At 42.0% G+C, this 24,143-nt stretch overlaps 1 protein-coding gene and 1 long non-coding RNA gene across 15 annotated transcripts in view; one reads left to right on the top strand and one right to left on the bottom strand.

Annotated features, from left to right (window-relative positions):
- The window catches only part of LOC141487809 (uncharacterized), a 210,948-nt gene that overhangs the window by 57,791 nt on the left and 129,014 nt on the right, over positions 1–24,143 (bottom strand). Inside the window, exon 5 of one of the 4 annotated variants that reach the window (XR_012468519.1) lies at positions 4,837–4,888. The exons of the other annotated variants lie outside the window; for them this stretch is intronic. This is a non-coding gene — a long non-coding RNA (uncharacterized LOC141487809). Of the gene's footprint in view, positions 1–4,836; positions 4,889–24,143 lie in introns of those variants that run through there. 4 annotated transcript variants of the gene reach the window in all.
- The window catches only part of CDK19 (cyclin dependent kinase 19), a 192,409-nt gene continuing 190,573 nt past the window's right edge, over positions 22,308–24,143 (top strand). For 6 of the 11 annotated variants that reach the window (XM_074187360.1, XM_074187359.1, XM_074187358.1 and 3 more), the window contains exon 1: positions 22,633–22,720. Coding sequence is in view for 3 of the 11 variants with exons in the window: in XM_074187354.1 (XP_074043455.1) it covers positions 22,593–22,720 (128 nt within the window). In the remaining 8 variants the exon portion in view is untranslated. Of the gene's footprint in view, positions 22,721–23,072; positions 24,139–24,143 lie in introns of those variants that run through there. The other 5 variants (XM_074187354.1, XM_074187364.1, XM_074187352.1 and 2 more) reach the window with 5 other exon arrangements.

The raw sequence follows: 24,143 nt of genomic DNA, 5'->3' as shown, positions 1-24,143 counted from the left end.
CTATAATAGTCCACCCTTGCGGGACTGCAGTGGGCATAGGGAGACCAGGTTGGAGGGTCCCCATGGGTACCATGTTGGCATTTACTGCCCGAAGATCAATCAACATTCTCCAACTCCCCCCTTTCTTTTTTATGACAAAGACGGGGGAGTTATACGGGCTAAGGGACGGTTCCACTTTGTTCTCGTGCAGGAGGGTCATTACTATGTCTGTGAGGGCGATGAGCTTTTCTTTTGTCAGGGGCCACTGCTCAACCCAAATAGGTTTCTTATTAATCCATGTTATTCTGGGGGAAAAGCTCATCTCTAGAGTGGCCCCAATTAATTTCCCCGCAGGCTATCAGGGGTGGCAAGTGTCAGGTTAAGCTGGCTCAAGATATCTCTACCCCATAATGCATAAGGGAGGTCGGGTAGGCACAGTGGGGTGAAGAGTCCAGATTCTTCCAAAGCTGACCACCGTAAGGCGTGTGCTGCTTTCATGGCAGATCTATTGCCCCCCACCCCCGTCACTGCTTGAGGGCTCTGTAGGAGTGGCCACTCGCGCCTCCACTGTCCCCTATTTATGACAGAGCAATCGGCTCCAGTGTCAATTATCCCTTCGAGCTTCTGATTTTCCACCGTGACGGTTAACAGTGGTCGCCCAGAGCTGACCGGGTGGACCCAGTTCACATGAGCGGGAGGGGCCCGCAAGGGCAGCGCCTTTCCTACCTCTTGGCCCTGTTTTACCAAGGTGGGAAAGGGGTGGGGGTTTGTGACCCTTACGGATGTGGGACTTCCGGGACCAAAAATGACCTGGGTATGGGTGACTAAGTCCACACATCTCTCAGCCCCTGTGATGAGCGCTGGGAAAATATTTAGCTCAATGGGAATCATCGAGGTTTCCCAAGGCCCGATCTCTCTCTGCTGTGTCCCTTCTCTATAGTCAACCCTCACGGGGATAGTCACAGTAATGGGGCCGCTGTCTTCGAGCACGGGGGGGGGGGGGGCCCGCGGCCGGGCCCCTCCCTTTCCCTTTTCCCGACTTCCCTTTGGATCGGCAGAACCTGGCTATGTGACCTGGCTTTCCACAGGAATAACAGGTCGGAACTGAAGTGGAGGGGGGCCGCTGCCTGCACTGTGCTTTGAGGTGCCCTGGCTTTCCGCACCCAAAACAGGTGGGTCTCACCTGCATACCGTGAAGGGCGGTCAGGAGGCTATCCTCCCGGTTCTCCATGGCAGTCACTAAGGCTTGAATTGAATCCTCACTGGGCATGTCCAGCAATTTGTCAACAATTTCTTCTAATGAAGCGTCGGGGGGAAGGCTGCTAATGGCTGCGATCCCTTTGGGGCGAAGACCCTCTTTAATCAATTGTCTCATAAGTAGATCAGATCCCGGGGTGTCTCCCATTATACGAGTCACTGTCTCTTTAACCTCGTTCACAAATGAGAGGGGTGTCTGATCTGCTCTCTGCTTCAGCCCAACCAACTTCTGTGTGGCTCTCCCCCCTTTCATGGCTCCAATCTTATCCCAAGCTGCAACATGTGTTTCTTTAACAGTCTCTAGCTCAAACTGGCCATACTGGGCCTGAACAGCAGGGTCAGTATAGGCTCCAGTTCCACACAGGAGGTCAATGGCTAAATCCAGGGGAGTATAACCCCGGGATTTTGCCAGCTTAGAGGCCTCTCTGCGGGCCTGAGCCTTAAAAGCTAAATATAAGGAGGCATCTAGGCACGCGGCTGCAATTTCGTCAAAGTCAGCAGGGGTCCAAGGGTGCGTAGCAAAGAGGTTTTGCATCAGTCTTTTTACATAAGGGGAGCTTGGGCCGTATTTAGTCACGGCCTCCTTAAGTTCCTTAAGCATCTTAAAAGGGACAGGGCGGTAGTCTCGGGCTCCGGTAAGGGGGTCCGTAAATACCGGGTAGAGGCCCCAGTCATCCCAGTCCACCTCCTCCCCTTTCTCTATTGCTATGGAGGCACTGGTGGCAAGTAGGCCGGATGGGCGGAGCCCTTGAGGGGATCTCTGAAGGGCGGACAAGGAACACGGGGGATTTTTTGCCTCTGTTTCCTGGCTGGCTCGCCAAGCCTGGGGCGCGGCAGCTGTCCAATCAGCGCGGACTTCTCCCTCCTCGTCAGCAGCCTCCCGGTCCCACCTACTCACGCTCCTCTTCCTGCCACCCCTGAGGGCTGTTTGCACCCCTCCCTTCCCGCGCTCGGAAACTTCCGGCCCTGAATCTCTAAGTGTGCCACATTCATCGCCCTCCCCCTTTTCATTCTGTCTCGGTAAGGAGGGGCATGCGGCATTTTCTTCTCCCTGGGGGCCCCTTGTTCCCCCATTGTTTCTTCTAAGTTCCTCCCACGGATACAGGGGAGGGGGTGGCCTTCCCTCTTCCTCTGAGCTCTCTGAATCCGATCCCGCCAACGAGCTACCCACCTGAGTGCTGATTGTTCGTGCCAAAGTCACCTTCTGGGGATGCAGGGCTGCATCCACTATCTTATACACTGTAAAATCCTTGGGGGTCAGTTTTCCCGGGCAGGTGTCATTATAGGAGGCCATCTGCTGCCCTACCACCTTCCATTTATCTGGTTGGATCCCACTATGTTGCACCCAAGGGCAGATGTTCCAGATATTCTCAACAAAAGCACGGCACGTCTTGATAGGTAATTTACGGCCATGCTTAGCGCAGAGTTTATAAAGCTGCGCTGCAACGGCCTCTTTTTCCTCCGGCTCAAAGGCGGGAATACTATTCCGGCCCCCCATGCTGTCTACTAGCCGAGGCTGCAATCCTAACAGGTGGCAGAACTGGAAAGTTCCCGTTCGGCAAAAGAGAAGGAGGCAGCAGGGCACAATCAGACAGGCCAGCACGGCAAGGAGCGTGATTAGAGCAGAAGGAGAAAGGGAGGGGAAAGAAAGCATAGTTAACACAATAGGGATATGTCCTTCAGGCAATATCTGAGAGTAAACGCCCTCTCCTTCCTCCCGGTCAGAAACGACTGAGGCTGTCTGGAGAATCCGACCAGCGGATTCAGACGTTCCCTAGCAAAATCAGGTCCCTGTTCCGGGCGCCACTTGCCGGGTTTTTATTTACAACGCCGGCTTCTTTATGCTAGTCCGTCCTCTTACTCACCAGTCCAACGCGTGATGAGTCTTCGGGGGTACCCCCGGCCCCCACTCTTTGATGGGGGAAGAACCAGACAGAGCGCCTGAGGTGGGTAATGAGTCTTTATTCTTCTGTGATCACATTCCCGCTCCCCCCCACCTCTCAGCAGACCCTTTTATCCCCTCTGTCCTCCCTCCCATGAACTCTTACCCAATGAGGGGCCGAGTTCTGTAACATTCCCTTATAAGGTGATTATGTTTCCCCCTCTAAGCAACCGCCAAGCCTCTTCCCCCCGCCCCCAACACACTTGTTTCAGTCATCTAGATCTTGTCATTATATAGAGTCACTTTGCTTGCACTTACCTGTGAGAATTTACTTGCTCCTCCACTTTCAGAAATTCACTTCTACTTTCTTGTCTAAATCCTAAATTTCCAAGTCTTACTGAAGTCAAATCACATCTATGAAGCCTTTTTTAGTGCTCTGTGACTGTACCTTCTTCTGAACTTCCATACTACTTCTCTTTACTATTTGATTCTTTGCCTATGTTACCTTGTATTGCTATTTTTTATTTGTGATACTTGAGGGCTGACACCATAGACAATGGCTGTGCTCATTCAGTAAGAAGGGCCAGGGCATGTGCTAACAAACAGAACTTTACTCTAGCTGCCATGAATACTATCCAAAATTAAGGAATTATAGAGTATTCAGTTTTACTTCTTGGCTGTTTCTGTTGGGATTTTGTTGGTACGCTGTACTCCTCAACCCCCTTGATTTTACAACTTTTGTCAACATCATAAGGAAGGTGAATGAACAATAGCTGAGATGACTTACTCAGAACACTTCAATTAATCTGTGCTTTTCCCTTCAGGGCAATGTGACTTTGGCTCTAAGAAAATTATATCTGGTGCTGATCCCATGTTCAAGTGACCCAGTCTCCATCTCCACTCTGCTATTATCTGGATTCTGAATTCTTTTACCCTTTAGATCAGACCCAAAGCCCATAGCTCAAGTACATGGCTAGCATAGAAAAGTAGCTGTGGCAAACTGGTGATACTTTTAACCATTTTGTCTCCCTCCAATTTCCTTAAAAAACTGGAGCAAATTTATTACATAGTTATGCTTTGGGGGTGGGTGGAGGAACCATAGCAACCCCCACCTCCATTACATATGTAGATATTTGGCTTCCTCACTTCTATGCAGGAATGTTTTGTATAAATAGGGCTCAAGAAATTATGTTTAGAAGTCAGTTATTTTGAATTTTTTCCCTATAGAAATAATGCTATAAATATTAGTTAAGTTCCCAATATGACCTACAGAAATCTATTTGACTAAAAACAGCTGAAATAGTGTAATTTACAAAGAAATATGGTGAAAAATTGTTGCAATACTAGTTTGGCACAGATAAACTCAACCCACTTTCCCAATCCATATACTAATAGGTTAGACCCCCAGAATAAGTCTCCCTTCTGAGTTTTAGGGGCAACCCTGGGAGGATGGAGATTTCTTTAGGAGTATAATTCACAAATCCCAATCTGGTATAATCTGCCCTTCCTATATAATTTCTAGTTAATATTTCCCTTATATCATCTAATCAGTAATAACTGATCCTATATAATTTTGGGCAGTTGCTTTCTTCTCTTTATATATTAACCAATTAGTATCAACTGACTTTAACCAAGGGATATTTACTGAGAAAGAATAGCAGGGAAAGAATTACAAAATATTACCTTGAACCAGAGTACATTTTCTCATCTATATATTCACCCATTCACTGGGAATATGGGCTCAAAATTCTTGATCAGTTTTCTATGACTCTAGTAATTAAGATGGAATGATAAAATGTTAAGTCTGAAGTCAGGAAGCCTTGAGTTCAAATACAACCTTACTAGCTATGCAACCATGGGCAAGTCACTTCTATTTGCCTCAATTTCCTCATCTGTAAAATGGGGATAGTAATAACACCTTTCTCATAGGGTTGTTGTGAGGATCAAATGAGTTGATATTTGGAAACTTAGCAGTGTAGTAGTAGTAAAATGTAGTAGTAGTAGTAGTAGTAGTAGTAGTAGTAGTAGTAGTAGTAGTAGTAGTAGTATAGTAGTAGTAGTAGTGTAGTAGTAGCAGTATAGTAGTAGTAGTAGTAGTAATAGTAGTAGTAGTAGTAGTAGTAGTAGTAGTAAAGGAAAACATATTCAGTAACATTGGAAGTTGAACTGGAGTGGAGGAAGACCTGAGGCAGGGAGACCAACTAGCAGGCTATTGCAATAGACCTGGGCTGAGGTAAAAAGGACTTATACTAGGGAGTATCCATATCAGAGGAGAGAAAGGGGGCATATATAAGAAATATCACAAAGGTAGAAACAATAGGATTTGACAACTGATGGGACATGGGGAATAAGAGTGAGAATCAAGAAGAATGACACCTAGGTTGCAAGTCCAAGTGGTGGTGCCCTTGAAAGTAATAGAGAAGTTTGGATGAGGGGAAGGGCTTGAGGAAAGATAATGATTTCAGTTTTGGAAATGTTGAGTTTAAGATGCCTACTGGACATCCACTTCTAGATGCCAGTTAGGCAGTTGAAAGTGAAGTTCAGGGGGCGGCTAGGTGGTACAGTGGATAGAGCACTGGACCTGGAGTCAGGAGTGCCTGAGTTCAAATCTGGCCTCAGACACTTAATAATTACCTAGCTGTGTGACCTTGGGCAAGTCACTTAACCCCACTGCCTTGCAAAAAAACCTAAAAAAAGGGGGGGGGAGTTCAGGAGAGAGGTTAGGCTTATACGAATATATCTGAAAATTATTGCCATGGAAATGATAATAGAAACCATGGAAGCTGAGGAAATCATCAAGCAAAAGTATTCAGAGGAAGAAGAGAAGGTTGAGGGTAGAACCACATGGGATACCCAGGGTTAGTGGATGTGACCTAATGATCTAGTAAAGGAGACTAAGGAGAAGTTAGAAAGACAGGAGAACCAGGATAGAGTAGTATTGCTGAAACCTGGACTGATGAGAGAGAAGAGGATATATGTCTTGTAGAGAGGTCAAGAAGAATGAGAATTGAGAACAAAGGTACATTGTTAACTTTGGAGAGTGGAAGTCAGAATGCAAAGAGTTAACAGACTAAGAGGAAAGAAAGTAGCAGTAGCTTAAAGATGGCTTTCTGAAGTAGTTTAGCTAAGAAAGGAAAGACAGATAAAGGATGAAAGCTATCATAGATGTAGATCAAGAGGGTTCTTTATAGATGGGGGAGACAAGAGAATGTAGGCAATGGGAAAGAAGTAACTAATTAGGGAAGAGATTGAAGATTAGTGAGGGTGCAATAATGATATAGAGAGAAATCTGCTGGAGAAGATGAAATAAAATGTGATTACTTGTTTCTGTAGAGGTTTGTGTGAGACAAATGTGAAGGAGGAGAGAGTAGCTTGAAGGCATCTATGAGATGTGAAATGAAGAAGAATTAATAAGAGGGAACTCTTGGTGAATGACCTCAATTTTTTTTGGTGGAATAAGAGAATTCAGGACAAGGAGAAGCTAAAGGAGACTTAAGGAGGGCTGAAAAAATTTTGAAAAGATGCTATGATGGATAGAACACTAAGTTGATTAAGGTTGTGTGAAAGATTGCCTGATAACACAGTGATGGCCCACTTTAGCTAACATGACATAAAATTGTAGTGGACTCAGACAGAATAGTTTCATAATTTTCTCCAGTTTGATCAGCAGCACGTGAGTAGCAGCAAAAGTAGCAGATGGTGGGAGTAATCCACAGCTGTGGTTTGGCGAGTAAAAAATCTATCATGGGATAAAAAGGACAAGGGATTTGAGAGAAGAGGAGAGTTCAGAATTAAACTTGTTCACTAAGGGGTCAAAATGGAGAAGGGAAGAATGTGTAGGTAGTACACAGATGATGACTTGTGAAAGAACAGGATTGGAGGGTTTAGAAATCATGGTGAGGATGAAGAGCAAAGTTTGGAATTGAAAGGCGTAGGGAGAGATGGAATGACCGGAGATTATGATCAGAAACAGGAATTTCGGAGTTAATGAATATGAATGTGGAACTTTTTTTTGTTTGTTTTTGAGGTAATGGATTTAAGTGACTTGTCCCAGACCAAAAGCAGGTAAGACTCTGAGGCTAGATTTGAACTCAGATCTTCCTGATTCCAGAATCAATGCAATATCTACTGTACCACTTTTCTGCCCCAATGTGGAACATTTGTGAGATAGAAGGTATGACTGTTTTTGTGAGTAATTGTGGTGGGGCTAAATGGTAAGTCATAGGAAATGAATAAGTTGTGGAACTAGGGTTAGGTTACTTTGAGGGAGTATCAATATATTTATTAATGTCCCCTAGCATGAAGGCAGGAGCTGGAGAAGAGTGGTATTGTGAGTCAAGAATTTAACTCAATGAGGAAAAAAAGGAGTGTCCTAGATCAATAGACAATAGATATCAGAATTTTTATTGAGTGATAAACATGAATTGAATGAACCTCAGAGGAAGAATGGTTACTGAGTGATGATGATGGAGAGCCTGCAAGTGGCATTGGGGAACAAGGAATATTCCAAATTTCACACTGCAACCAGTGACTGGGGGTGGTAATGATGGTATGTGTGAAAGTGCAACCAGTGATGAAAGGAGTAACCAGGGATGAAGTGGCATCAGGAGGTAACCATGTTTCTGTCTCATGAGACTGTAAGATGGGGATGAGAAAGGAAAAGATTTAAGACAAAAGTTTATTACCTATCGATCAAGCTTTGAAGAGAAACAATAGAAAGGCTGCTTGCTTTGAAGTAGGACATATAAAGGATTGGGTCAAAGGAAATATATATTTTTTCTTTTATAGTTTATTTGTTTCATCATTATTACAACAATCTTGTTGTGAAAGTAAAAATAAGTCCCCACTTCACCCCCCAAAAGATAGAGAAACCTCAAGAATAGTGAGAAGAAAAAAAAGTGTACTTCAGTCTGTATTCAGATTCCAATGGCTCTATCTCTGGGATGAGTTGCCTTCTTTATCATAAGTCCACCAGAGAAGTTGCTTTGACATCTTTTCCCATAGTCACTATTGCTAGCTATATTTCCCTCCATTCTATTCCTCCCCACTCTCATTTATTCTATTATTTCTCTCCTTTCACTCTGTCCCTGCTCAGAAGTGTGCTGTATCTGATTACCCTCTCCCACAATTTTCCCTCTCTTCTATCACCTCTCTCCCCCATTCCCTCCCCCTATTCCCCCTTATCCATCCCTTTCCTTTCATTTTTTTCCTCTTGGGTAAAATAGATTTCTATACCCTATTCAGTGTGTGTTATTTCTTCTCTGAGCCATTTCTGATGAGAATGAAGGCTCACTCATCCCCCCTTGCCTTCCCCTATTCCATTCTGTTGCAAAAAGCTTTTTGTGCCTTTTATGTGAAATAGCCCATTCTTCCTCTCCTTTCCCTTCCTCCCAGTACTTTCCTTTATCACCCATTGACTCTATCTTTATACTATATCATAATATTCAATTCCCTCCTGTGGCTTATATATACTCCTTTTAACTGCTCTTATAAATGAGAAGGTTCATATGAGCTATCAATGACTTCTTCCCATGCAGGAATACATGTAGTTCAATACCATTAAGTTCCTCATAATTAGTCCTTCTTGTCCACCCTCTCTATGCTTCATTTGAGTCCTGTGCTTGGAGCTCAAACTTTCTGTTCAACTCTGGTCATTTCAACAGGAAAGTTTGAAAGTCCTGTTTCATTCAAAGTCCATCTTTTCCCCTGAAAAAGGATGTTCAGTTTTGCTGGGTAGTTGAGTCTAAGTTGTAAACCAAGCTTCTTTACCTTCTGGAATATCATATTCCAAGTCCTATGAGCCCTTAATGTAGGCGCTGCCAAATCTTCTGTAATCAGGACCATAGCACCATAGTAGTTGAATTGTTTGCAGTATTTCATCTTTTACTTGGGAGTTTTGGAATTTGGCTATAATATTCCTGGGACTTTTTCTTTTGGAATCTCTTTTAGGAGGTGATAGATGAATTTCCTCAATTTCTATTTTCCCCTCCGCTTCAGGAGCTCAGGGCAATTTTACTGGATTATTTCTTAAAAAATGAAATTATGTTCTTTTTTTCTGGTCATGACTTTCAGGTAGCCCCCAAATTTTTTAAACTTTCTCTCTTGGATCTATTTTCTAGTTCAGTTTTTTCCCTATGAGATATTGCACATTTTTTAAAACTTAAAATTGATTTAAGGCAGTGGGGTTAAGTGACTTGCCCAAGATCACACAGCTAAGCAATTATTAAGTGTCTGAGGTTGAATTTAAACTCAGATCCTCCTGACTCCAGGGCCAGTGCTCTATCTATTCTGCCACCTAACTGCCCTCCGATATTTCACATTTTCTTCTAATTTCATTCTTTTGGTATTGTTTTATTGTTTCTTGATTTAGTTCCTTGCTAGATTTGAAGGAATTATTTTCTTCAAAGAGCTTTTATATTTCTTTTCCAGCTGGCCAATTCTGCTTTTTGAGGCATTCTTCTCCTCATCTGCCTTTTGGGTTGTTTTTTCCCTTTGGTCTAAATTGGTTTTTAAACATATTATTTTCTTCAGTATTTTTTTTGTATTTCTTTCACCAAGCTGCTGACTAGTTTTCATGATTTACCTGTATCACCCTCCCTTACTTGTTTTTCAAAGTCTTTTTTGAGTTCTTCTATTGCCTGAGCCCCATTTTCTATTTCTCTTGGAGACTTTGGATATAGAAGCTTCAACTTTACTATCTTCTGAGTGTGTATTGTGATCTTCCATGGGACCAAAGTAATTTTCTATGGTCAAATTATTATGTTTCTGTTGTTTGCTCATTTCCTCAACTTCTGACTGGTGTGGCAGAGTTCTCTCATTGCCTCTTTAAGTTGTCTCTGGCGATCCCTGGGCCAAGAGGTATGGAAACAGGGTGGCTAGGTGGCACAGTGGATAGAGCACCAGCCCTGGAGTCAGGAGTACCTGAGTTCAAATCTGGCCTCAACCTAGCTGTGTGGCCTTGGGCAAGCCACTTAACCCCATTTGCCTTGCAAAAATCCTAAAAAACAAAAAAAAACCCCAAAAATCAAATCTGGCCTGACACTTAATAATTACCTAGCTGTGTGGCCTTGGGTAAGTCACAACCCCATTTGCCTTGCAAAAAAAACCCCTACAAAAAAAAGGTATGAAAACTGCCCCTCCTGCCATGGACCCAGGCACCCCCACAAGCTGTTCCTTGAAGGCTGGAGTAGGTTTGCTTTGGCCTGGCTGTGCTGCTTCTTTGCAGCCCTTTCCAACCCCCGGTCCCAGTGAAACCGACCTTTCATGAGCATCTTCTAAGTTGTCTTGGATTGGGAAATTGTACCACTCAGTCTTTCTGTAGGTTCTGCCCCCTCTAAATTTTGTCTAGAGTCATAATTTGACCACTTTTGGAGTATTTTGGGGAACAAGTTTCTGAGAATTCTTGCCTTCTTGCTATCTTGGCTCCATCCCTGAAGGAAATAGATATAAAGAATCAATTGGATCAAGAATGAGTTTGAACAGTGGTAACTGTGGATTCAAAATTACTGGGATAGGAGGCAATAAGGGGCCTGGGGCATATTTAACATGGCAAAATGAATTCAGGTAGGTTATTGCTGTCTATGAAGTTTCAGCCTCAGGGTGGAGTTGTCCCAGGGCACCAGGCAGAATGGTACAATTTCCTTAATAAAGGGTGTTGGAAAGTATGGTTTAGAGGTATTAATTAATTGGAGGGGAGCAAAGCCCTAGTCAAATAGCTGATTAGACAGGGTAGTATGCAGACAGAGATTCTGGGAAGAGCTAATTGCAGCAATTGGCTATGAATTGATCTGAAGTGTTTGGAAATGTTTTTCCTAGAATCAGCCATTGCTGAGATAAAAAGTAAATTCAGTGCTGGGATGAGAATGAAAGAGGATATACATAAAGTATGAAGGGTGACAGACCTACTTAATGTTCCTCCTGACAGGAAGATTGGCTACCTCTATGGTACCTGGAGTGGTGACTTCCTGGCTGCTAGAATTCAAATACAACAGAGGGAGCAAATTATCACTCTTTCCTACCATTTTTTTCAAATTTAAGCTATATTTGCTTACTGCTCATTAACATATAAAATCAGAGACCTAGAGTTGAAAGGGACCTCAAACCATTCAGCCCTATCTTCTCATTTTACAGATAAGGAAAATGAGGTTTAGAGATTATGTGATTTGTCTAAGGTGGTTTAGGTAGTAATCATCAGAGGCAGGACTCAGATTCTCTGACTCCAGAACCAGTTTTCTTTAACTGAACCCCAATATGAACTTTGATTCAAATTAATTATTTTTAATATCTATTGCAACTTTGTTCTTTATGTACCTGCATGAGATTGTCTTACGTGGTCTAAGCAAGATTCAATTCTGTTGCCACTTCCTTTGAAGTGAAACTTCCCCTGATTTCCTCCAATTGTTAAAACAAATAAGCTTGCATTCATTTGTCGGTGTCTGGGCTATGCTCTTTCCAGTTAAATGTGAGATCCTTGAGAGGAAGGATTGTTTTGTTTTTATTTTGTAAACCCCATATATAATATAGTGTCTTGCATGTAGTAGGCATTTGATAAATTTGTTTGATACATTTAGCTCTGACTTTTGTTTGAAAAGATAATTTTCTGCTTAGCCTCTAAGGGACAAATGAGAAATTATGAGTAAAAGTTGTAGGGAGGCAGATGACTAGATAAAAAGAAAAGACCTAGTCTACTGCCTCATCATAGTATGGAGGTAACCTGATTCACAGAGTGTACCAGTGAAGCTCAATCTCTGACAGATTCTAATATAGCATATAGGCTTTTATAGATTAAGCCCATTTTCTGAGGATCAGATTAAGTATGGAAAGACTCTTCAGTAGGTTTGTCATTACATTCTGAATTCTTTGTTTATTATAATTCATGAACAATTAATCAAAAAACAGAAAATGGCCATTATTCCTTTCAGGGGCTCTTGCGATTCTTCAGTTTCACTAGCAGCTATGGGAAAAGGGATCAAAGGGTGCTAAGGATTATTTAAATTTTAGATCATCTATAAACAATGACTGTACTTGGTATTCTAAAAATGTGAGCCCTGTCCAATGATCAAGTAGCTGTTAGATTGGAAGCAGCACTGTACCTGGAGGGAGCTTGGTACAACTGAAAAAAGAGGACTAACTCTAAAGTCAAAGGAATTGGTTTCAAATCTGACTTCTGATGTTTACTCTAATTTATTTTATATAGTTTACATTTTTGTAACAAATTATGTAATTGTAACATTTAAGGAGCTACTTCGTCTCCCTAGACCTGGGTTTCTGCATTGTAAAATGAAGAGTTGGATTAGCTGGTCTTTGATATGTAGCCCTAGATATATAATCCTATGAATGAAATCAGAGTAATATTGACATTCTTGCTATAAATGAAAAAATAAGCCAAAAGGAAACTGAAGCTGAATGGATTTGCTGACTCAAAATATTCCTTTAGAGAGGTACGTAAGAGTTGGTTTTAATTTGCATTCAAAGATAAGAAATATAATTTCATGGAATATTTACCTTCTTTCATCATCCTGAGTGCTAACCAGCCATACTGGCTTCCATGAATTATACTTGGATATATGAGTGCTTATGTTTTTGTTTGTTTGATTTTGTTTGCTTTGAAATATAGTAGTGTGGCAGTAATACTACATAATTTAGAGAGCATTTGTTATTAAATTTGGGGAAACTTGTAAAAAAAGTTATGGAAATCATTGCACTTTATGCACCAACATAAATTGCAGAGGATGGAAGTAAAGAAATCCTAGTGAAGCAGGGCTCAGAGAAAATGTTGTACTCGAGGTTTTTCTGTACCGTTGTGTGGGGGGTGTTCTCTATTCTCTCCATTTCCTAAACCATGTTGGACTCAAAGTTCATGCCCTTTGGGGCAGGAAACGATTAGTATGTAGTACTCAGTATGTACACTGCCACCCAAGTACAAAAAGTACAATCTTAGCCACTCCTTGGGGATTCTAATACAGGAACCAGGTACTCAACCACTCCTAAAGTACCACTCTTATCCCTCCTACTGGAAAGGTATTTATTTGAGCAGACTTCTGCCACCAAACGCTTCCTCTTTTCCTGCTTGTTTTTTTCCCTTCTAGATGCAAGCTCTATTCTCTGTCTGTCTCTTTCTGTTTTGGTTTTGCATAGTCTGGTTATGTGGCTGGAATAATATTGTCTCTGCTCAGTGTGGCTGGATCTGTGTTGATCTAAGTTTTTCTTCTTTTTTCCTCTCCTAGGTTCCCTATGGTTTCTTTCCCCCCTCCTTTCCTCCTGTTCCCTTTCCCCCTTTTTAATCTGACTGTTCCTTTCCCATTTTGTAACCACTAATATGTTCCCAGCTCCACGTGGCTGGATCTATGTTGATCTAAGCTTCTTTTCTTCCTTTTTCTCTTAAGCACTTTTAGCCCTTTTTTAAACCTCAATTTCTACTAATTAAACCTCTCACTATCTTGCTGTCTCCCCAGATAGCAAACCATTTGTGGTTACCTGTGAAATTTATGTATCAACTTGTGAACTAACATGTGAACTTTGCAGTAACCTGTGAATTAAAACCTAAGCCTTTCTTACCTCCTGGGTCAGATGGTTTGTCTGTAAGCTTTTCATTTAGAATGAATCCAGTCTTTAAGACTTCCTTTCCCTGAGGCCATTCTATTTTCCCATCATCACTAGGAAAAGTTCCACATGATCTCCCACTTACATCAATATATACTTTAATACTCTTTTTTTTTTTTTGCAAGGCAATGGGATTAAGTGGCTTGCCTAAGGCCACACAGCTAGGTAATTATCAAGTGTCTGAGACCGGATTTGAACCCAGGTAGTCCTGACTCCAGGGCCAGTGCTCTATCCACTATGCCACCTAGCCGCCCCCTAAATACTCTTATTTGGATGCAAACCTGAAAACAAAATGGGATGAATATTGAAATATATGTTCAAAAATACAGACAGAAGAAGCAAAAGAAATCAAAGGCTTGTAGACTACACAGAATCCTTTTGTCTATTTATCACAAATATTTTACATGGATACAAGTATGTAACCGTGCAAATGTAGTCAGACAAAAAATCCTGCATTATCCATATCCAAAAATTTTTAAAAATAAAAAATAAAGAAGCAAAAGAACATATTTGTACTCTATGTCCTTTATTTCTTTATCTGGAGGTAGTGTACCTTTCATTGTGAGTCCTTTAGAATTGTAATTGGTCATTATGTTTATCAGTGTCATTAAGTCTTTCAGAGTTAAATATAAGATTGTTGAAATAAAATTGAGTAAAATAGGCAGGAAATGACTGATAAACAATGTAGACATTAGTCTGATTACCGACTTGTCAGAAGAAAGATAAAAAATCAATATCTAAACAGAAAGAAAGAATAAAGATGAGAAGACATAGCCTATAATTGAGGCAACTCAAACCCAGCCTGTTTAAACGTGAATAACACAAAAATTGGAAATAGATAAAAGGACCACCATTGACATCAACTATCACCATTTCCTAGGGAAATTTAACCATATAAATGATTTACCATGATACTAAAAGATGCTATAGGTCATAGTTGCTGGTCATAGCCTTGAGTAACTGCTATTGCTCACTTCACAATTCAAAGTACTCCCAATCTTTGAATTTCTGCCTGTTGAAACAGCACTAAATTTCTGCTTGAGGAAGTAAGACTAAATGATGAATCATACCCCTGGATAGGGATAAACCCATTGCTTGTTTACAACATAATGAAACTGCCAATGAAGAGATTTATCACTCCCTAATAGAAGAAATATTTATATTAAATGTAGTATATTGTAACACTTTATGTTGTATGCTGAGTTTAGTGTTTGAAACATATTATTATCTCTTTGTAACTGCTTAACTATCAAAAGTTCAATATTTTTTTCTTCTTTGTATTTTTTGTGAGGTATTACTGGATAAATTTTGCCCCCTTATAATATGATAAAATACATAAACTTCTTCAAGGCTGTTCTTAGCTATGAGAAGCTTTGCTGGGCAAACTGCCTACTCTGATTAAGCTATCTCCCAAATAAGTATAATATTTGTCAAAGCCATGCAACCCAAAAGACAGAAAAGTTCAGAAACAAACAAACAAAACTGTCCATGACTTAATAAGCCATTTATATGGTGGCTAATTAGTGTTCCCCAAACCTTCAAGATTTTAAGAAAAATCAAGACTTTTACTGATAGTCATATCCAAAGACATTTTTTCTTCATATCGGGAAGAACAATAAAGCCTCAAATCATGTTGTTTGCCTTCCATTTATTTCATTGTCAGTGTAGAGACATGCATTTATCACAGATCCAGGGGCATACTGGAAAGCCATATTCCAGTCATCATCTTGGGTCGCAGCAGGCTTTGCAGGTTTCAATAAACTGTATTTTGAAATATACTTTCACTTTTTGGGGGGCATCTAGGTGGCGCAGTGGATAGAGCACCGGCCCTGGAGTCAGGAGTACCTGAGTTCAAATCCGGCCTCAGAAACTTAATAATTACCTAGCTGTGTGGCCTTGGGTAAGTCACTTAACCCCACTGCCTTGCAAAAAAAAATAAAAAATACTTTCATTTTTTAATGGTGGCAATAACACTTATTACATTAACTATCCATTTTGAGAACATTTGCTCTTAAATGTTGGACATTGAGCAGGACAAACTGATCACCTTTCTAATTTCTGAAATTAGAACTTTGAATAAAGGATTATTTTCAATCAGTGAATACTTCATCTGGACAAGTGAAGAGATTCAGTAGCTAAGAGCAATACAATTTAGAGAAGGATGAAAATAAATTATGAGCAATATCTCATAAAATAGTGAAAAGTGTGGGGGGGGGCGTTCAAAATTGTCCAATCTGCAAGAAAACCCCCTGAAGCAGAGTTCCCAGCCAATAATATTTACTAAAGGGATCAGACCCCTTCAATGAATGGGACCTCAGACCTTCCTCACAACCTGAGATGCCCCCTTTCTCCAGGAGGGTCTTATTTTTTTATAGGGCTTGATACCCAGACATTCAGAAGAGGTAAATAAAATATAGTTACATTGATTGGTAGAGCTTGCTTTTGACCTTCCAGTAGAGCCACATATGATGCATCATCATGGGGGTCACAGATGGGCAAAACAAAGGTCATATCCACTGACAAAGTAGTCATTAGATAGACCCCTTCTCATGTTAGGGTGGTTCAGCGATACAAAAATAAGATGAGGGACTTTTGGCATCACATCAAGACATTCCACCCATACTGCATTTGATTGTTAGCATTCAGTGATTAGGCAAGTGAACTTTATAACAGTTTGGTGAACAGTGAGCTTATAACTTGTGTTTAAAGTTTGGAACCTACTTTAATATTTATTTAACCTTACCTAATTATTCTTATATGTATAACATTATATATATATATATATATATATATATATATATCATATGTAATTCCTATGCTCAGTTGACTAAACTGACAATGTAAATTAATAGAAAAATATAATACTAATAATCACTACACATAAGGAATCATACAGGAATCAAACAATTTTGATGACTGCCACTTTAAAATATAGTTTTAGATCTGGTCTGGCTCAGCCACTTACCTTTGCATTTTTTTCATTAATTCCATTGATATTCTTGACCTTTTGTTCCTCCAAATGAATTTTGTTACTATTTTTTTCTAGCTGTATTTGATGTGATAAATTTAGAATAAAGTAAGGGGTCTAAATTAATCATGTCCCTCAGCATTAAGGGTAGAGGAAACATATATACATAAAGCTTGGAAAAGGATCCAAGTAAGATATCAAAATTAAAAAGAATGACAAATGGAAGAAAAATCTATCAAGTGTCTGTAGCAAACTATTTTCTCCAACAGTGACAGTGAAATCGTCACATTTGGTTCCTAATATCACAGTGATGAATGAGTATGAAGAGGAAGTAAAGCTATCTGAAAGAAAGGTTAACAAATACTTAGAAAAATTATAGATGTTATTACTACTGAAAAAGGCAATGAAAGAAATTATCAGATGTTTAGATTTATATCCTCATTTTCAAAAATAATAGATACGGGGGTGGGAAGGGAGAGTGGAAGGAAATTATGTAACTTAAAAATATGCATTTGCATGTCGATGAATGTTGAAAAACTTTCATAACATGTAATTGGAAAAATAAAATAAAATATCAATAAAAAGTAAATTAATACATACTTCTTGAAGGTATGACAAGAGAACAGGAGGTTTCTAACAAATGATATTCAATTGCCACATTTTTATAGTCATACAATTGACTGAAAGGTACAGAGAACAGAGGATCCTATTTTGCTCAGTTATTTTTGCTTGACTACAAAAAAGCACAGTCTACAATCCTATGATGGATCCTATTTGATTAAGTAGAGAAAAATCCTGATATAAAATTTTCATAATGGTATTTCCCCTGCATTTTTTTTCTCATCAGAAACAAACTCCCTTCCTTTTCCCTTCCTTTCCTACATGTACAGTATTATCCTGTTAGGATTTAAGCTCCTAGAAGGTGGGACCTGGCTCACTGGTCTGTATCTTCACCAGTTGGCACAGGTCTAACATAGCGTAGGCATTTAAATGTTTTTCTTTCATTTATTCATTCATTCATCCAACAATTTATTTCCCAAGCATGTATTAAAATTACACAAGATTTCTTGAAAGATGTAGTTAGAGATAAATTTGTTCAATATAATAACATTCAATAATAGCAAGAAAAGCATAAAACAGGGAGGTATATGCTTGCCAAAGGAGTCTGCAGGTGTAGATGTGTAGCATAGAACACAAATGGAAGAAAATTCCCTATAGATAGTAAAGTCTTCCGATATGCTTTTTTTTTTTAAGATTGTTATTGTCTGACAGATACATTATTTCTTTTTCTTTTAATTGGACTATGTCTACATCCTGCACCCATTTTGACCGTATCTTTTTATAGGGTATGAGATGTTGTTCTATGTCTAGTTTCTACCATCCTGTTTTTCAGTTTTCCCAGAAGTTTTTGTCAAATAGTGAGCTCTTATCCTAGAAACTGGAGTCTTTGGGTATATCAGACAGTAAATTACTATCATCTTTTACTACTGTCATTTGTATCTAGTCCATTCCACTGATCTACCATTCTATTTTTTAGCCAGAACCAAACAATTTTGATGACTGCCACTTTAAAATATAGTTTTAGATATGGTCTGGCTCAGCCACTTACCTGTTCATTTTTTCTTAATTCCATTGATATTCTTGACCTTTTGTTCCTCTAAATGAATTTTGTTACTATTTTTTTTTCTAGCTGTATAAAATAATTTTTTGATAGTCTGGTTGATATGGCACTGAATAAGTAATTTAATTTTAGGTAGAATTGTCATTTTTATTATATAAGCTTCATTAGGTTATTATTGTCTATTGGTTAATCCATCAGTTCCCATGAGTGTAATTAGTCAAACCAACTAACATTTATTTTATGCCTATTACTACCCAAGTGCCAGATACTATCCTAAGTATGGGGACTCAAAAACAGGCAAAAAACCAAAACCAAAACCCAGGTTCTATTCTTAAGATACTCAGCCTGCTGATGGAGCAACATGCAAATATCTACTTACAAATAAGATGTAAATGGGATAGATTGGAGATAATTAACAGAGGGAAGAATTCTTGCAGAAGGCTGCATTTTAGTTGAGACTTGAAGCTATATAAGCCAGGAGAATTCTAGGCATGAAGGACATTGAAAATACACAATGTGCAGATGGAATTGTATTTTGTGAGGACCAGCAAGATATTAGTTTCTTTGTTAGCCTCTCTGTTCCTCACAGACCACATTCTATATTTTGTCTCTATGCTGTCTCCCAGGCTTGGAATATATTATCTCTTTACCACCTCCTCATAGAATTCCTCTCCTCCTTCAAGATGCAATTTAAGCTTCTAAATGAAGTCCTTCATGCTTCTCCACCCTCACACCAGTCTGTCAACTTCTAGAAGTCTTCCTACTAAAATACTGTGTAAAAATATTTTCTGTGTATGGGTATTTATATTTATTCTGTTTATATTTATATAGATACTTCAATTCTGCCCCAGTAGAATGCAAGCTCCTTGAGAGTGGGAATCATTTCAATTTTTTTGTTTTCAGTATTTGTAGCCCCACCTCCTTTGTAGCAAAGAATCTGGCATATAAGAAACACTTACAAAATGCTTGCTGATTAATAAGTTGCTAATTACATCTTTGTTGCGAGCCAGGGTCTCTAAGCTGTTTGACACAGTCGCCGCAAGAAGACTCAAGGCAGTCACACTGCCTGATGAGACAACATTTCCTTCTTTCAATATATATAGGGATTTCATGCATACCAATATTTATAGGTTTATTATTGATTGCAATATTTACTCACCCTAATACTGGAATGACTATAAAGGAAGGATTTCAGAAAAATTCCTTGAATAAAACAGATTGTAAACTCTGTCCAAATTTAACAGGACTGCTTCTCCCTGAGGCATACAAAAGGCTTCAACATTATGAAATCTCTGGAAAACCCAACACTGGGAATTCCAAGGAGATGCCAGAATATATACAGGGAAAACAGATACAAGATGGGTCAGATAGAATTCCAGGGAAATTAATAGTTTTGCCCCCCCCCCTTACCATACACAGGAATATATGAAAAAGATGGTGAGGAAAATAGTTAGTACAGGTGACTGATATGTGAACTCCCGCAGCCTTAGTTTCATGGGAAAGAATAAAAAAGTCACAGAAACTGTGGCTTCTACCAACAAGGCCTGAAAGAAAAATTGGTTATTGTAAGAGTTAACGGATGGGTGGACAAGCATAAAGACCCCCACTATAGATTGTTAAGGAAGTGTATCAAAAAATATTACCTACACAAAAAATGTAAAAAACTTTCCATGAAAAGAATCGCTTAATTAATAATTTTCAATGACTTAACAATTATATGACGCAGTAATAAACAAGGTAACAGACAGGTTGAGGTCATCATGGGCTGAGTTGGCATGAGAAATCAATGAACTATATGATTATTACTTAAACTTGTAATCACATGATTAAAACCATATGAACTATATGATTGATGATGAAAATTGTACAATTTGGTAACCAAGGAAATGATCTCAGCTTGTTTGCTTGCTTGAAACATACATGATTCTGAAACTATAAAAATAAATCCAAGCAGCTGACAGTCAGTCAACCTGCTCCTGCCTTTACCCACTTGTTGACTCAACTCATTTCATGGACTCTATCCCGCCAGGGCCGGTGCTTTATCCACTACGTCACCTAGCCGCCCCTCTGCAACACTTTCAAAAGCTCATTCCTAAGTTTCCATGAGCAATCAAGTAGCTCACTGAGTACAATGTCCAGCTAGGAGTAAGGAAGAGCTGAGTTCAAATCCAGCCTCTGCATCTTATTAACTCTTTATTAGCTCTGGGCAAGTCACTTAACTCCTTATCTGTAAAATAAGCTGGGAAATTATTACTCCATTATCTTTTGCCTAGAAAACCCTTGCAGAAGGTTGGATCCAACCTCAGACACTTATTAACTATTGTGGCTCTAGGCAAGTCTGTTTGCCTCAATTTCCCCATCTGTAAAATGAGCTGGCAAACCACTCCAGTATCTTTGCCTAGAAAACCCTTGCAGAAGGCTAGCTAGGTGGCGCAGTGGATAGAGCACCAGCCCTGGAGTCAGAAATAACTGAGTTCAAATACGATCTCAGACACTTAATAATTACCTAGCTGTGTGGCGTTGTGCAAGCCACTTAATCCGGTTTGTCTAGCAAAAAGTTTTTAAAAAAAGGAAGGCAGGATTTTAGTTGAGACTTGAAGCTAGGTAAGGCAGGGGAACTGGAGGCATGGGGGGCAGTGAGAATGCTCCGTGTGGAGATGGAGTTGCATTTTGTGAGGAACAAGGATGTTAGTTTCTTTGCACCAAAGAGTATGCGATCAAACTGGGTCAGGAAGAGTTGGACAAGACGGAACAACAGAAACAGGAAGCTGCGTTTTAGGAAGATCATTTTGATAGCTAAGAAGATGGATTGGAGTGGGGAGATTCCCTTAAGGAATGGAGACCATCAGGGTGTTCCAAAGAGTTCAGATGTGAGATGACCAAGATCTACACCAGGGTGGTGATAGCATCAAAGGAGAGAAGTGTCAGAAAGGTAAAATCCACACATTTGTGCACAGATGGTCCCTTTTATTAGCTTTTGAAATCTTTCTGGTATGGAGCCCCCAAATATAATGAATCTCGTCACTGTAAATCCTGTCGCGATATTGTTCTTCAGGATATCTGCACCAATCTCCCAGTTTCACTGATAAGACATCATCACAGTGAAAGCAATCCTCTTAACCGTCCTGGGGTTTTCCATGTATCGGGCCTAGACAATGCATGACCTTTCCATTCTCATCTTCCCTATTGTTCCAAAAAAGCCGCATCCTCAGTGAATTCTGTATCTTTTCGAGGCAGGATTCTGTTTAGGCGTTAAACTCGGAGCCGCACGCGATGGAGGAATCACTGGGAGCCTGGGCCTGCCCGGGTCGTTAACTCTCGCCTCCCGCCCCGGCAGGTTTAAGAGAGACTGCTGAAGCCTCTACATTTGAACTGCGCATTTAGCTTTGCCGTAGAACCGGACCAGCCTATGGTGAAAGACTGTATAGAAGCATTGACCAATCAGAAGCAAGAATCGGGATGCTCAGGCTAGCACAAGCCAGTCAGCTGTGGGACTGAGAGTAGAAATGGGCGGGACAAATGTCTTAGAAAATAAACAACAATCTGCTGGAGAGCGTCTTCCACCGACGTGCACTCTCGGCTCCTCTAAAAGCCCCGAAGGGAGTGCAGGTTCAGCTGGAAGACTCTTCCCCCTTCCCAGGAGAGCGCTGCTTCCTTAGTGTGGGTCCGATGGCCTTGCTGCCCCTTGCTCCCGTTAGCTGACAGAAAGCGAACTGCAACTTTTTCCGAGCTGTCACAGCCTTTTAGAATCACTTAGACTCTCTCCCCAAAGTGGGAGTGGCGGCCAGAATGGCGCAGGCGCGGCCACCGGGTGGGGGGTGAAGGTGCTGGGGAGAAGGGCCGGGCTCCGCCCGGGGTTTTCTGGGACTTGTATTTCCTCGACCTACAGGCTAAAGTGCTTCCACCACCTCCAGGACTACAATTCCCAGCAGCCTCAGCGGCTTTCCTTAGGCGGGCGGTCTAATCGTTAATGAGCTCGAGGAAACCGCGGTGCGGCCCACTAGGTTCCAAAACACGGAAATGAAGGAGGGAGGCGGGACTGAGGGTGCCTGCGGGAGCCGCCGCGGAGGAGAAGGAGGAGGAGGAGGAGGCCGCCGCGATTGCGGCGGTGCTCCCTGCTGAAGGCGAGGGACCCTCGAGCGGGGGGAGCGCCACTGCGCGCGCCCGGGCGCCAGGCGTCTGTGAGGGGAGAAGTGGGGCGGCGGGCCGCGGGAGGAAGCGGCGGCGGCGAGCGAGCGGAGGCGGCCCCCGCGGCCCCCGCGCCTCTATGGGGGAAGCAGACAATGGATTATGACTTTAAGGCGAAGCTGGCGGCGGAGCGGGAGCGGGTGGAGGATCTGTTTGAGTACGAGGGCTGCAAAGTGGGACGAGGCACCTACGGTCACGTCTACAAGGCGAGGCGGAAAGATGGGTAAGAGCTGCCTGAGGATGCGGGGGGGTGGCGGTGCCGAGGCGCGCGCACGGAGCAGCCTTGGGCCCCGGGGGTCGCCCCTGCCGCCGCGTCCGGAGAGCGCCTTCCCCTCCCCGCTCCGGTGCCTGCTGCCGGCGGAGAGGCGGCCGTGCAGACCCGGGCTGGAGGAGGAGTCTGCGGGCTCTGGTCTCCTGGGGAGACGGCGAGGGGCGGGCGGAGCGCGGCGCGGGTGCTCGCGCTGCTGCTGCAGCCGCGGGCACGGCCGTGACGGGCGTTCCGCGACCTCCAATCGGCGGAGGCCCCCTCTTCCGGGGGGTGGGGGGGGAGTTCCAAGCCGGCTGCGGGACCTGCCGGGGCGGGGGCTCCGGGGGCCACCGCGCTGCTTCCGGTGCCCCGCAGGTCCGCGACGGCGCTCCCGGCTCCGGTTCACCTCTGTAATAACAACAGCCAGCGTTCACCTAGCGTTCGCTCCACGCAGCCCCCGTGTGAGCCTCGCAGCCAGCCTGGGAAGTAGGGGCCGAAACAGCGACAGGAACAGTAATAGTAATAGTAACAGTAACAGTAACAGTAACAATGTTAACCAAGCCCTTTACAGCCCTCTGTGAGCCTCGCAGTCAGCCTGGGAAGTAGGGGCCGAAACAGTGACAGGAACAGTAATAGTAATAGTAACAGTAACAGTAACAGTAACAGTAACAGTAACAATAACAATGTTAACCAAGAGCTTTACAGCCCTCTGTGAGCCTCGCAGTCAGCCTGGGAAGTAGGGGCCGAAACAGCGACAGGAACAGTAATAGTAATAGTAACAGTAACAGTAACAGTAACAGTAACAATAACAATGTTAACCAAGAGCTTTACAGCCCTCTGTGAGCCTCGCAGTCAGCCTGGGAAGTAGGGGCCGAAACAGCGACAGGAACAGTAACAATAACAATAACAATAACAATGTTAACTAGCGCTTTACAGCCCTCCTCTGTGAGCCTCGCAGTCAGCCTGGGAAGTAGGGGCCGAAACAGCAACAGGAACAGGAACAGTAACAAACAGTAACAATGTTAACCAGCCCTTTACAGCCCTCCTCTGTGAGCCTCGCAGCCTGTCTGGGAAATAGGGGCTGAAACTGCAACAGAAACAGTAACAATGTTAACCAGCCTTTAGGTAGCGCTTTTACAGCCTCCTCTGTGAGCCTCCGCAGCCAGCCTGGGAAGTAGGGGCTGAAACAGTAACTGTAACAATAACAATGTTAACCAGCGCTTAGGCATCGCTCTACACCCTCCTCTGTGAGCCTCGCAGCCAGGCAGGAGGCAGGTGCTGGAGCAATGATAATGATGGCCACAGCGACAAGAGCCACGCTAATGATAATAACTAGTGGGTGCTTCTACATAGCATGCTTTGATTTCATTGGATCCTTGCAACTACTCTGATGGGTAGG

Source organism: Macrotis lagotis, chromosome 5 (genome assembly GCF_037893015.1).
Source record: "Macrotis lagotis isolate mMagLag1 chromosome 5, bilby.v1.9.chrom.fasta, whole genome shotgun sequence".
In the NCBI taxonomy this organism is placed as follows: Eukaryota; Metazoa; Chordata; class Mammalia; order Peramelemorphia; family Peramelidae; genus Macrotis; species Macrotis lagotis.
The sequence above is the reverse complement of the archived record's forward strand: the minus strand, read 5'-3'. Positions and strand labels throughout refer to the sequence as shown.